This window comes from Lithobates pipiens, unplaced genomic scaffold (assembly GCF_037356315.1).
Source record: "Lithobates pipiens isolate NorthernLeopardFrog02 unplaced genomic scaffold, aLitPip1_a1.2 Scaffold_16, whole genome shotgun sequence".
Taxonomy (NCBI): domain Eukaryota; kingdom Metazoa; phylum Chordata; class Amphibia; order Anura; family Ranidae; genus Lithobates; species Lithobates pipiens.
This window is the reverse complement of record NW_027507748.1, coordinates 424089403-424103915: the sequence shown is the minus strand read 5'-3', so window position 1 is coordinate 424103915 and position 14513 is coordinate 424089403. Positions and strand designations below refer to the sequence as shown.

Sequence of the window (14513 nt, the reverse complement as noted above, 5' to 3'; positions counted from 1 at the left end):
CTACACAAGTTTTAAAATTAGAAAATGTTAATGCAAATATTTATCTGTGCAAACACTTCGAACAACCGAGAGGCAAAACAGAGAAGATTGCAAGGTGTGGTATGCACATTTTGACATTGGCTTTATGGGAAAATTGAAGGAACAATTTAAACCAGCTACTGCCTACCAAATATTTCTTAAGAGAGAAAGTTATTTGTGGATTTGTTTCTTGAATTGCTTAGGGATTCTTGTTCAATATTTTTTATAATTTTTTTTTATAAAAATTACAGAAGATAAACAGTGTTATCCATAAATTAGATCATTGGAAACAGGCTCACATGAATGTGTATAACTAGCAAAACTGTAGTAGTAAACATGTGGGAACAATGTATTCTATTCCAGGAGTTATGCAGAAGGTGGGGTTATTGTCTAACTCCCCCAGACACCCCACTTGGGAACATGCTGTGTCGTGGAGGGAAGTGTCTGAAGTTTTCTTGGGGTGAACGAGTGTATAAAAATGTGTGCAGTAAATTGTAGACAAACAAATGTCCAAGTATGAACTAAACGTGTAAAAACATTAGAATAGCCAGAGTCAGTGAGTCAGCAGAAGGTTGTGCCCTTGGGGAGGAGCTGACCATTTATGCAGACTAGGGATGAAATCCCAGGGAATCATTAAACTGATGTGTATGCTACAATTGTTAACTGTAAAGAAACCATACAATTAGTAAACATATACTTAAAGTTTAACAAACTGGCGATAAGTTTATCTATAGAAAAGAGTAGTAGAATGTCAAGTACCTACTGGAAAAGGGAGGTAGGATATTTAGGAAAGAGAATAGGGTAAAGAGGGGAGGAGGAGAAGATTGGTAGGGAGGTAGGGTGGGGGTGAGTGGAGAGGGTGAGGGGAGGTGTGGGGTCCCAGATGTTTATTATTTGTATCTGTCAGATTGGACAAGAGATACACTGGAGAAGATGCCTCTTATGGGAGTAAAAGGGATTCATAAAAATTGGGTGAGCGAAAACGTGTCACCTAAGGGGACCAAAGGGCTTCGTATTTGATGACCTTGTCGGAGATAGGTGGCCTCTATTTTAGCGTGGATCATCGCTTGTGTGACCTTGTTTTTGACCACAAGCACACAGAGCCTGGAAGTTTTCCAGAATTTGGCGATGATTTATTTGGCAGCCATTGTGACCTGCAAGAGGAGTTTTAAGTGGAGTTTGGTCAGCAAGTACAGCTGTATCAAAGAGGGTGGAGAGCATGTTAAACAGGTTGAACCAAAAAGTTTGTGTAATTGGGCATGAATACCAAATATGGTGGAGGTAACTTTGAGTGGAACAGCCTCAAAAGCAGGTGGGGGGTAATGTGGAACATACAGCATTTGGCAATCCTGGCTGGGACCGAGTACCAACAGGTCAGGACTTTGCAATCAGTTTCTAATGCCACAATGTTTTGGGAGGAGAATTTTGTGGCCTGTTATATATGATGCCAGTCTACATCTTCTAAAGTGATATCCAAATCCAAAAATTTCCCATTTGGAGGTGTAGGAAGGGATAGGAGAGAGTCCTGTGTTAAGCAGTTGGACATAAAGGGAGAAAGAATCTCTGGGTGGGAGTCAAGGATGTAAAGAAATGTTTTATCTGGAGGTATCAGAAGATTTTGGAGGCTGGAATATCATTAGATTCCCTGAGGGCCCGGAAAAGGCTTTGTGCCATTGGAAGCTATAAATTTATGGGCTCGGGTGAGGTTAGTGGAGGACCATTTATGAAAGCAGAATGGGGAGGTCCAGGCCAGGTAGAATGAAGGGTTGTGTATGAAGGAGAGCATGGGGTTATGAGGAGATTGAAGTGAGTGTTTGAACTTAAAATGGTCCCAGAGAGAGAGTGATTGGCGTATAACTGGGTTTTGTATTGTGCGGCGATCGGAGGGGTGAAGCCAGAGGATGTTTGTGACAGAGAGGGGGGTCACATTCGATGGATTCCAGGGCTACCCAAAGGGGTATTTCAGTGGAGTGGTACTTGGGCAGTTGGGTAAGTTGAGCAGCATAAAAGTACTTTGTGAAGTGGGAAGGCCCTCAGAAATAACATGAAAAACATATTTCGAATAGGGGTTATGAGCCCTTGGAGCTAGAATGCCAATTGAGTTTAAGGGGGTTAGGTTGTTTAATCCTAAGATTTGTAAGCATGGGGTGGGATCAAGAAACTTAGGGCTCCAAGGGGTCATGGGATCCTATTTTCAAAAAATAATGTTAGTTAGCGATTGCCTATCAATAAACATAGTGTGATTGTAGTGCGTAAGGATTGGATCACGTATGATTTTCATAAACACGCTGTGTGGAGAGCTTCAAAGTATTTTTCCTTTACCAATGGGTAGGCCCCGTGGGGGGAATCGGTGTACACCAGGTAAATAGTAGGATCTGCGGCCTGAAGGTGTAAGGCGGTGTTATCTCCATATGCATGGAGTGTGTTCAGTCCATTGAGTCCAGTTGTTGTGGAACTGGAGAGGCAAATCATCCATGCTTGTGTGAGCTGGCTTGGTTCTGAGCTTGGGCGGAGTTTTGTGACTTCTGGCGTGAGCAGGAGGCTGATTGGTGACAAGTAGCCCTTTCCTGTGGTGCATCTGGGGTGAAAGGTGGAGTTGTTATAGGGTAGCTTGGAGGTCTTCTGGAGATCTGCATGTGTAGTCATGACTTTGGAATGAGAAGCAGACAGCTAATACTGTGGTGTTGCAGAATTTGGAGATGCGGTTTCAATGCTCTCCTAGTAGGGAGAGGTCTTTAAAAAGCTGATATGAGTGACCCTGGAAAATGAATGTTTCTTTGTTGCAGGCTGTGGTTAGAAGTTGCAAAAAAAGTGTAATTTCGCTATGATGTCCTGTGGCAAGCCTTCTGATTGTCAGGGTACGGTGAACTCTGTCCATCTCCAGCCATTCAATTGGAATGGCTGTGGTTAACTCCTGGAAGAGGGCCATGACTGTGGACTGTACATCAAGTACTGACTCAAGGAGGCCACGGATTAAGATATTTTATCGCCTAGCTCTGTTCTTAAAGTCCTCCAGGCATGTTTGAAATGCGAGATTTTCATCCCTGAGAGCCTGAAGTTCTTCAGAGTGGTTATCTAGCTCTTCTGCCCTCTGTTCTTATTCAGCTGTTTTGTGACCCAGTTCTCTGATTTCTCTGGACAGTTTGTTATGTGATCAGACGTTTAAGTGGCTTTTGTCAGCATTTTCTCAAATTGTATGAACATGTCTGCTGGTGTTGAGTTAGACTAGGGAGTCTGGGGGGGACCCAGGTCTGTGTCTGACTCACCATTTATGAGATGCTATTTTGCAGAGAGAGGGGAGCAGTATTGTGAGGGGTGCTGCCGTCATTTTGGTGGGGGCCAGCGCCAGGACCTCCCGGAATGTTTTGGGCTTTGTTTTGTTGCGCGGGTCCTACGGAGCATGTTGTGTGGTTCGGGCTTGCCTCTGAATGTTGACTGGGAGGTGAGTGGCAGCGGTTCCGGCGTCTGCTATTTACGGCCGTTTATCCCTCAAGCGGAGCGGAGCCTCAGGCTTGCATGTCTGCCCTGATGGCTTTGTGCATGCGCCTCTGCTTAGGGACTGATAATTTAATCCCCACCATCATTCCAAATCCAAAAAGTATATCCATCGCCTCCTCTGTAATTTAAAAGAGGCTTAGCAGAAAGGGCAACAACCTTAGCAAGAATTGCTACTAGTGGATTGAACTGGAAACTGTGCTGAGAAATAAATGCTGGACATTTTATCAATTCAAAATAGAAATAGCCATTTGAGAAGTACTTTGCTTTTTATTTTCTAATCTTCCTTAAATAAATGTCACTTTAACAAGATTGGCTGCTTTTAGCATTGTGCATTTTTGCTCACCGATTTTATAAAGAAGCAGCAGTATGCACAATGACCCAGGCAAGACAGTATACCATTTTCCTCTCTTAGCTACCTCTGAAAACAGTGAGCTGAACACATTTTATATAAGGCAGCTTGCTAAAAGCTAAGGGCTGACATATTCAGACAAGCGAATTGTCTTTTAGAAAAAAGTGTCACATTCTAAAAGAGATGTTAAATGGCAAATCATATGGCTTTTTTTTTTTACTTTCATGCAAACTTTTTCATATCCGTGACCTAAAGAATGCACTGCCGCAAGGAAGCAATTTCACACATTGCAGCTCTTTTTGTTAGAAAGCTTATAGCAAATAGCAAGAATGCCGTATCCAGCATACATTTTAGCAAAACAACTCTGAATTGTGTCCCTGTCCAATGAATGATGTAGAAAGTGTTGACAAGGATAATGAATAGAAAAAGAGATTACAAAACAAACACATTGTTGGAAATGAAAATTGAAAAACCCGGTATTCTATTTTTAAACTGTAAAAATTGTATATATTATCTAGAATAGAATACACTGTTACAAATATAAATTAAAAAAGGTTAGCAGTTTTCCAGATAAAAACTATGAAAATATTAAATATCATCAAGAAAAATGATTACATTTTGAAAGGATGTGAAACAATTTTATTCAGCTTAAAGTAAATTTGGGATAAGAAGCAAGTTTTTTTTGTGATTTATATTTTTAAAATGTAAGTATTTTTTTTTTATATAGCCACTTCAGCCCCAGAAGAATTTACCCCCTTCCTGACCAGAGCACTTTTTGCGATTCAGCACTGCGTCGCTTTAACTGACAATTGAGCGGGCGTGCGACGTGGTACCCACAAAGAGAGCTTTATTTTGGTAGTATTTGATTGCCCCTGCAGTTTTTATTTTTTGCGCTATAAACAAAAAAAGAGTGACAATTTTGAAAAAAACACATTTTGTTTACATTTTGCTATAATAAATATCCCCCAAAAATATATAAAAAAAGTTTAGGCCGATACATAGTCTTTGACATATTTTTGGTAAAAAAAAAATCGCAATAGGCGTTTGATTGGTTTGAGCAAAAGTTATAGCATCTACAAAATAGGGGATAGTTTTATGGCATTTTTATTCAATTTATTAATTCATTTTTTTTTACTAGTAATGGCGGTGATCAGCGATTTTTATGGTGACTGCGACATTATGGCAGACACATTGGACATTTTTGACATCATTGTCATTTATACAGCAATCAGTGCTAAACAAATGCACTGATTCCTGTGTAAATGACACTGGCAGTGAAGGGGTTAACAACTAGGGGACAGTGTAAGGGTTAAGTGTGTCCTGGGGTGTGTTTATAACTGTGGGGGACATGGCTACATGAGACACATCACTGATCTCTGCTCCCGATAACAGTTTGCCAGATGACAAAGATACTTTAAGCAAGCTTATTCGTGCAAAGACAGTAAAGATTGGTAGACTAGAGGGGACATGTAAGAATTATGTATTTTTTATTTTTAAAATAAAAATAGTAACAAAGTTAATTTCAAACACTACAAAGTGCTTTAGAATTCCTAATTTTGCCAAAACAAAACATACCTGCTTTCTTTACACCAGCAGTTTGAAATTCCACTATTTGAATAGCATCAACACCATCTGCAGTAGCTGGTGGGTTGCCATGTTCAAATCGCTGCTGTTCTCTGTCTTCCGCAACAAATGAGATTACACCTAGCAAAAAGAAGAGACACCAGATGTTGGATTAATAGTTATACTTGTATTTATAGTGAATGCTTAGACTTTAGAATAAATGACACTTATATTATGGGCTCCTATCCAACATAATAACAGTGAAGAAAGAAATTATTTTAACCAAGATGTTCCCAATCCCTCTCTTAAATATTGTATCCCTCTGATTTCATTTGAGCACTTTTTATCTGTCACAATAACTGTCCAAAATAACTAAGTTTCTTTTCAATCAGGAATACGTTAGATGGGAGAAAATATTATATGCAAGTATTGGAGTACAGTCCTGCATTTAACATGTTTAAATCATTTATGTGAGATGAGTGTAATGTTTATTAAAGAGGAATCTTACCACCCCCATGTTATATTTTTTAACCTTCTCTTACCTTATGTGCTGGGTTATCCACAATTAACATATTGTGCGGCAAAGTGGTGTAGTGGGTAGCATTCTCACCTAGCAGTAAGAAGGGTTGCTGGTTCTAATCCCAACTGCGACACTACCTGCCTGTGTGGGTTTCCCCCAGGTACTCCATTTTCCTCCCACACTCCAAAGAAATGCTGGTGTAGTGGGTAGCATTCTCACCTAGCAGTAAGAAGGGTTGCTGGTTCTAATCCCAACCGCGACACTACCTGCCTGTGTGGGTTTCCCCCAGGTACTCCGTTTTCCTCCCACACTCCAAAGAAATGCTGGTAGGTTAAGTGTATCCTAAATTGTCCCTAGTATGTATGAATGTGAGTTAGGGACCTTAGATTGTAAGCTGCTTGAGGGTAGGGACTGATGTGAATGTACAATGTATATGTAAAGCGCTATGCAAATTGATGGTGCTATATAAGTAACTGAAATAATAATAATAATATTTACATGTCTAGCAAATCAATTGTTCTAAAACCCTCCCACTCCACTGCCACATTCCTGGTCCTATGCTGCCATCTTCCCTTGTTATTGAGTGTCTCTTCTTGCAGCCAGTTCTTGATGATGCATTTCTAGGTCAACCCTCTATCCACTGTCTGCAACTGCCACAAAGTGGATACTAGCTCACATTCTGGAATGTTTTAGTGGTTGTCGAGTGAACACAGACTACCGTATAATATTTGGTTAAATGTAATTGATTTTTATAGGCAGCAAAGAATAAAACAAAGCATACACATATTGCAAAATACTACACGTTACAAGTGAGTTAGCTATATAATATAGCCACATGTGCTGCTTTCTTTAAGTGAATTTGACTTGTACCATGTACCTGTGTTAGTCTTTAAATCCATGTCTGTGTCCATGTGGTGCTTTTTGGATCCTAGGTCCAATTTAAAATGAACCCTCTCCCTGCTAGTCCTAAAACTATTAGAGACTCTGAAATTGGACATTTCAATGACATGAGCTGGGGCTGAGAACCAAGAAAGGAATGGGGCTTAATCTCAAGAAGTTGTAGCCAAAGTATCAATTCAAAGTAAATCTAAAGCTAAATCTATTTTTTAATTTTGGATAGAGCAGGGAAGAGTTAAAACCCCTATCATGTTTTGTCATCTATGTTATAGTGGCAAAATTTCACTTCACTTCCTGTCACCACAACAGGAAGCAAGAGGAAAACTCCAAAGTGAGGAAAATCCTATCTGAGACCATCGTTACTGCAACATTGGAGAATGTCCCCTTTCTTCCTGTTCTGGTGGCAACTCAAAATTCTGGGTTTTACCATCACTTTAATTTCTAGTATCAATGGTCACCAGGACAAATAGAGAGAATGAAGCTCCCTTGAGGGAATAAAGAAACAAATAACAACCGGACAGGGGTTATGATTATTGCCCACTTCATCTTAAACTAAAAAAAATGTAGGTACACTTAAATACCTTACATGTGTACTTAAGGGAGCTTTTAAGGTTTCTGAATTTTGGCACCAATGTACACTAGACCAGGTCAGGTTCACTTCAAAAAAGGATCTTTAGTCCCCAAATATACACCTATTTTATTACACTATAGAGTTTGCATACAATCCTGTCTTTTTCAAGATGGAGGGCTTCAATCTCTTAATAGGCAAGTTCATCTTCTTAGAAAAATCTGTAAAGTGAACTTACACAGGACCCCTCCTCCCCTCCTCCAGTCCCGTTGACCTGAAGTGCAATGACCTCCAGGTCTGAGCCTGGTATAGCTGCCTCACAACTCTGGGGCTTAGAAATCCTCAGAGCTTAATCACCTAAACGTACACCATCAGGAGGTACGTTTAGGAGCAGTCTAATGTGACTGCGCCGACCAATCAGAACCCGCATGGCAAGAAGAGAGAAATCTGAGGGAATTTCTAAACACCGGAGCCAATTGTAGAAATACTACTTATACAGTACACAGTATTTCCTTTTGTTTATTTAGCACTACCTGTTTTCTCTTATTTACAATGGTATTTACTAAATGTTTAAAAAAAGTAAATGAAATGTTCTGAATGCCCCAAACAGTTACTTTAAAGTGACTTCCAAGACAGCTGGCCTGTGTTATGATCAACCCGCATTTTGTAGATATTTTCACACACTCTGATTTACCAAAAATGTTGTCAGTAGCCTCAGGCCCTGTTCTTATGTCAGAAATGAATTGCTCTTGCTGCTGTCTGAGTTCCTGCGTGAAGGGCAAGAGGGGAGAAAAGAGATGCACAGGGAAAGGGGGGCAGAAAGCCATAAAGAACTTTTTACCTTAATGCAGGGAATGCATTAAGGTAAAAAATGTTTCAGCTTTGAAACCACTTTAAGGGAAATGTGCAAAAGCCAGATCTGGTCTGAACTCCCCCTCAGGGTGTGTACCCAGTAAAAGATCAATAGCATAGTACACCCTGTGTTATAAATTTTAAGTATATTGCAGATAGAATGGCATGTGTTATGCCTATTGGGTAGAGACAATTTCAATACATTTTGTGTGTACCGAATCTAATGTCAGCAGTGCTGATATGGTGGTGATCAATGGCTTTGTTGCTAAACTAAGCCACGTGTCATGTAATCACCATGGCTGGTGTTGAGAGGGTAATCATACTACTTTGTAAACAGTGGGTTATTGTTAGGGCCAGAATTAGGGTTATCTTTAGGGATGGCTCTAGGATTAAAGAGGAGGGCCAGCTTAAAATTTTTTTTAAAAGTCAGCAGCTGCAAACACTGTAGCTGCTGACTTTTAATAAGCAGACTCACCTGTTCAGGGCGCCCGCGATGTCTGCCACCCGAGGCTGACCCGTCCCTTGGCTCTCGGGTCCTGGCGCCACCATTCCAACTAAGGGAAACAGGCAGTGGAGCCTTGCGGCTTCCCTGCCCGTTTCCTACTGCGCATGCGTGAGTCGCGTAGTGCTTTGTGAATGGGGCGCACACAGTTCCCAGAACACACAGTGCCCCATTCCCCAGAAGACGCCGCATGGAGGAGAGAAGACCGAACATCACCACGGAGTAGGAAGAGGCAGATTAGGACGATATGCCTAGCAACAGGCATTTCTGGTAAGTTTAAAAAAAAAAAAATTATTAATTTTTTTTTTCAGATTTTTTGCAAAATTTTAATGTACTTTTGTTTTTCAGGGTGGCCCTCCACTTTAAGGTTACTGATATATTCTGGGGCTAGCATATGCAACACTGCACCCTTTAATATCCCCTTAATTTTGCCTTCTCTATTGACTCTAAAGCCGCGTACACACGATCAAACAATCCAGTGGAAAAGTCCGGCGGAGGACAATGCGCCCGTGTGTGGGCTCCGGCGGACTTTTTTTGCCCTAAAGTCCGGCGGACTAAGAAAGTAGTTTTGCACTCAAATATGTCCGCCGGACTCGCATTTCGGCGGACAATACGGCGTGTGTGTGCTAGTCTGCCGTACTTTTGAAATTAACGGACTTTTCCCGCCCGGAGAAAAGTCTGCTCATTTTGAGCACGGCTCCAGGTAGACGGGACTAGCGAAGGAAGCGTCGCTGGCCCCGTCACCTGGTATGGACTTAAAGGGGAAGCCCTACGCCGAGGTCCCCCCAGGTCCATATCAGACCCTTATCCGAGCACGCTACCCGGCCGGTCAGGAAAGGGGTTGGGGATGAGCGAGTGCCCCCCCCTCCTGAGCCATACCAGGCCGCGTGCCCTCAACATGTGGGGTGCTTTGGGGAAGGGGGGCCACTCGGCCACCCTACTCCAAAGCACCTTGTCCCCATGTTGATGAGGACAAGGGCCTCTTCCCGACAACCCTGGCCTTTGGTTGTCGGGGTCTGCAGGCGGGGGGGCTTATCGAAATCCGTGAGCCACCTTTAATAATGGGCCCCCGGATACCGGCCCCTCACCCTATGTGAATGAGTATGGGGTACAATGTACCCCTACACATTCACATGTGAAAAAAATGTAAAAAAAACTCAACACACAAGGGTTAAAATAGTTTATTGCACAGCTCCGGGGGTCTTCTTACATCTTCGGGGGTCTTCTCGCCGGACTCCTCCGCTATCTCTTGCTAGCTCTTTTACTAGCGGAGGAGCCTGGCTTTCTTCTTCGCCGCCGCCCTTCTTCTAGCTCTTTTACAAGCGGTGGTCCGGTCTTCTGTCGCCGCCTTCTGTTCTGTTCTTCTCTTCTCTTCTTCTTGAGCTGTTGCCTCGTCGCTGTCTCCGGTCACAATGACAGGCATGCTGCATGCGGCGACTTATATAGGGACATTGCCGGATGATGTCCCCGCCCATTATGATGTCACAGTCCCAGCATCCTCTGTCCCAGTAGTCCCCACTGTTTCAAAACAACCTGATCATTATACCATCCCGTTATAAAAAGATGTGTCCTAGTGCCTGTGCTTTATTTAAAAAAAAATGCTTTCTAGGCTCTCTGCTCCTCTCCTCCCCTCCTCCCTGGGGAATCTCAGCCCCACCCGCTGGAGATATTACACAGGGAGAGCAGAGAGCCCGGAGTCATGTGATCGCTGGAAGACACTGTTAAAACAGGTAGAAATCATTTTTTTTAAATAAAGCACAGTCACTAGGATGCAGCTTTTTATCTGACAGAGGGGATATATATAGTGGCTTAACAACCACTTTAATACCAATAATCTACTATTACACTTAGGAATTTTTTTTTGCACTTCTAAAGTTAAAGAGGCCAACCATAGATATTATACATTTGTGCACATCTAAGGGGCAGAAATAGAGCAATGCTGATTTGATGTTATACACAGCAACCAATCAGATTTCAAAAGTGAGATAACGCAGATAGTTTTGAAAACTATATTCCATACACTGGCATCAGTTTTATGTAACACCTATGCAACTGTTAGCAGGATGTTAAAACATTATATTTTGTACACTAAAATATTTCATGCTATTTTTTATGTCCAAATCAACCAGGCAATGTAAATATAGTTACTGAAAACTCTTTCCTACCATCACATTATTTTTGTGAGGGAGGATTTATACGCACTGACCAGAATGGAAATTGAAAAATGTAACTAACGTTTAATTAAGCATTTCTGTATAGCAACTAACTGCAGCAGCCTTTACTTGTTCTCATGTATTTTGTGTGTGACTTACCCTTAAATATAAGTTTCTTAAATGCATCCTCATAAGCAAGTTTTACAATAACACTTAATAAATATTGTTGTTATCCCTGGTGAAGGTATTCTAGGCCTATAAATAAACTTTAATACTTGTCGGTATAACTGATGTAACACATGTATACAATCTTATTACCTTGGAATAAGCCACGTTTCCATGGAGATATGCTGATAGTATAGGGACATGATGTTCCTGGCTTTACAGTTAAGGTTTGAGGTCCACTAATGACTGGAATATCTGACACCACCTAAGTTGGATTAAAATGTAATGTTAACTGTTACAGTATTGTCTTCTTTTAATCTATCAATAAATGATATCTTCACCACAGACACAAGCAGATGAAAATCGAATGCAAATCAGTTTTGAGAAGTTGAATATACAATTATAATACTCATGACAATGAATTCAGTCATGCAGATTTACAACACCAAAGAACAGATAATGTGAAGATATGACCAAATACATCACCTGTCCATGATCCTGGCAGATCCACACTGTGTGGTCCAAGAAAACCTGCACAGCCACCACTATAAAGTCTCCCAGTCAATCTCAAAGTTGTTTGTGCATGCAGAGAACAAAATCCCATTCATTCTTATGGAGAAGCCATCTACCTTCCAAAGAAAGGATGGGATCTGTACACGCATATACAGAATACTGTAGGACCAGCCATGTGATTCCTCATGGGCCACACAGTGTGGATCTGCCACGATAATGAACAGGTGAGTATAAGATCTTTGAGCGGGATTTTATTTTTTTTAAAGTATAATAGTATGACAAACTTTCTCAATAGAAAGAGGACAATAATGTGTTACCATGGAGGCTTTTCTTATCTCCTGTTCTATCTGACACCAATCACCAGCATTCAAGTGAAAGAAAAGCATAGTCACAGACAGCAAAAAAAAATCAGAGAGAGATTTAAATTTTTCATTTACTATTAAGTTTTTATATTGCTGTCTGTGTCCCCAAGTTTTTTTTTTTTAAATATGGTTTATTGAGTTTTACAGAAAAAAATAGGGTAGGCCATCTCCCCATACTTCTATTCTTTCTAACACTAGTCAAATTGACAGGAAGTAAGGAGAATTCATGCAGATGGAAACACAGGCAGCAATACTAATCTGACAAGCACTCTAACCCTTCTACTTTATTCATAACGTTTAAAAAGTTGTATCTAGAGTTCAGCTTTAAAGTGGTCAATTAAGAAAATTCCATCCTACATGGAATGCTTGTTGGGACATCGTGGTATAGATATCCCCTCAGGTCTACATTGTATGTGTGCTTACACCATTTCAAAAAATAACCAGTCCATTTTAGAAGTAATGTACATTAGCTTTAGATGTAATTTATAATGATGTTTTCAAAATGAGCAACAACTCAATTCTAACTTTCTAATAGGATAAACTTCTTCAGCTGCCTTGGAAACATGCAGACACAGATTTCCTGTACTTATAAAGCACAGATACATAATATATAATAATATAATAGAACCCCAATTCCAAAATAGTTGGGATGGTGTGCAAAATCTAAATAAAAAGCAGAATGCAATGATTTGCAAATGTCCTATTCTATATTTTATTTACAATATAAATTAGAAAACACATCAAATGTTTAAACTGAGAAAATGTTCAATTTTAAGAAAAAGATTAGATCATTTTGAAACTGATGGCAGCAACATGTTTCAAAAAATTTAGCACAGGACAACAAGAAATTGGCAAAGTGGCACTAACAAGGAGAAGCTTGAAGAACGTTTTGCAACTATTAGGGTAATTGACAATAGGTCAGTAACATGACTGGGTATAAAAACAGCATCTTAGTCCTTGTACACACGGTCGCATTCCGACAACCAAATCCGTCGGATTTTGTCTGATGGATTTTGTCCGAAACTTGTGTTGCATACACATGGTCGGACAAAGTTGTCGGAAAATCCGATCGTACATAACGTGATGACGTTATTTCATTACGACGGGTAGTAGCCAATAGCTTTGATCTAGGAATTTGATCTGAGCATGCGTGGCACTTTGTCCGATCGGAATTCTCTACACACAATCGGACAAAGTCCGATCGGATCATGTTGTCGGAAAGTTTTATAGCCCAGCTCTAAAACTTTGTCTGTTGGATATTCCGATGGAAACAGTCCGATGGAGCCCACACACAATCGGATTATTCGACAACACGGTCCAATCGGACATTTTCCGTCGGAATGTCCGACCGTGTGTACAAGGGCTAAGAGAGTCAGTGTCTCAGAAGTAAAGATGGGCAGAGGGTCACCAATCTATCAAAAGCTGGGACTACAAATTGTCAAACTATTTGTCAATGTTCCTCAATGTAAAATTGCAAAGACTCTAAATATATAATCAATCATACATGATATCATCAAAAGATTCAGAGAATATTGAGAAATCTCTTTTTGCAAGAGAAAAGGCCGAAACAAAATATTGGATGCCCGTGATCTTTGAGCCCTCGGACAACACTGCATTAAAAACAGTCATGATTCTGTGATGTATAGTATTACATGGGCTCAGCAATATTTTCAAAATCAATGTCTGTGAACTAAGTTTGCCGTGCCATCAAAAAATCCAAGTTAAGCTTTAACATGCAAAGAAGAAGCCATAGCTGAATTTGATCCAGAAATGCGCCATCTTCTCTGGGCCAAAGCTGATTTAAAGTGGTCAGTTGCAAAGTGAAAAAACTGTTCTGTGACAAGACAAATCAAAATTTTTTATTCTTTTTTGGCAACCATGGGCAACCCCTCCACTGGACTAAAGAGGAGAGGAACTTTTCAGCTTGTTATCAGTGCTCAGTTCAAAGCCTGCATCTCTGATGGTATGGAGGTGCATTAGTGCATATGGAATGGCCAGCTTGCACATCTGGAAAGGCACCATCAAAGATATATCCAGGTTTTAGAGCATCATATACTCCCATATAGGTGACATCTGTTTTAGGGAAGGCCTTGCATATTTAGGCAGGACAATGTTAAGCTGCATACTGCATCTATGACAACAGCATGGCTTCATAGTAGAAGAGTCAGCGTGTTTAACTGGACTGCCTTTCACCAATTGAAAATATTTGGCACAGATGCCAGATCACATGGATTTGGGTTATTTTCAGCACAAATATGTAGCAGGATACATTGTGGGCTACATTTAAGAAAAGATTATTTATTTGCAAAAATTTTATAACAGAAACAAAGAAAAACATTTTTTTTTTCAAAACTTTAGGTCCCTTTTCATTTAGCAAAAAAAAAAAAACTGTGGTGATTAAATACCACCAAAAAAGAGCTCTATTTGTGTGAAAAAAGATAAATATTTCATATGGGTACAGTGTCGCATGACCACGCAATTGTCAAAGTGCGACAGAACTGAAAGCTGAAAATAGACTTGGGCAGGAAGGGGGTAAAAGTGTGCGGTGTTGAA

The 14513-nt window shown here is 40.5% G+C and overlaps 1 protein-coding gene across 2 annotated transcripts in view; it reads right to left on the bottom strand.

Annotated features, from left to right (window-relative positions):
• CFAP47 (cilia and flagella associated protein 47) overlaps window positions 1-14513 on the bottom strand; it is a 681345-nt gene that overhangs the window by 204354 nt on the left and 462478 nt on the right. For both annotated transcript variants that reach the window (XM_077482554.1, XM_077482555.1), the window contains exons 50-51: window positions 11239-11350; window positions 5441-5569 (exon numbers count right to left, since the gene is read on the bottom strand). In XM_077482554.1, coding sequence (XP_077338680.1) covers window positions 5441-5569; window positions 11239-11350 — 241 coding nt within the window. The remainder of the gene's footprint in view (window positions 1-5440; window positions 5570-11238; window positions 11351-14513) is intronic.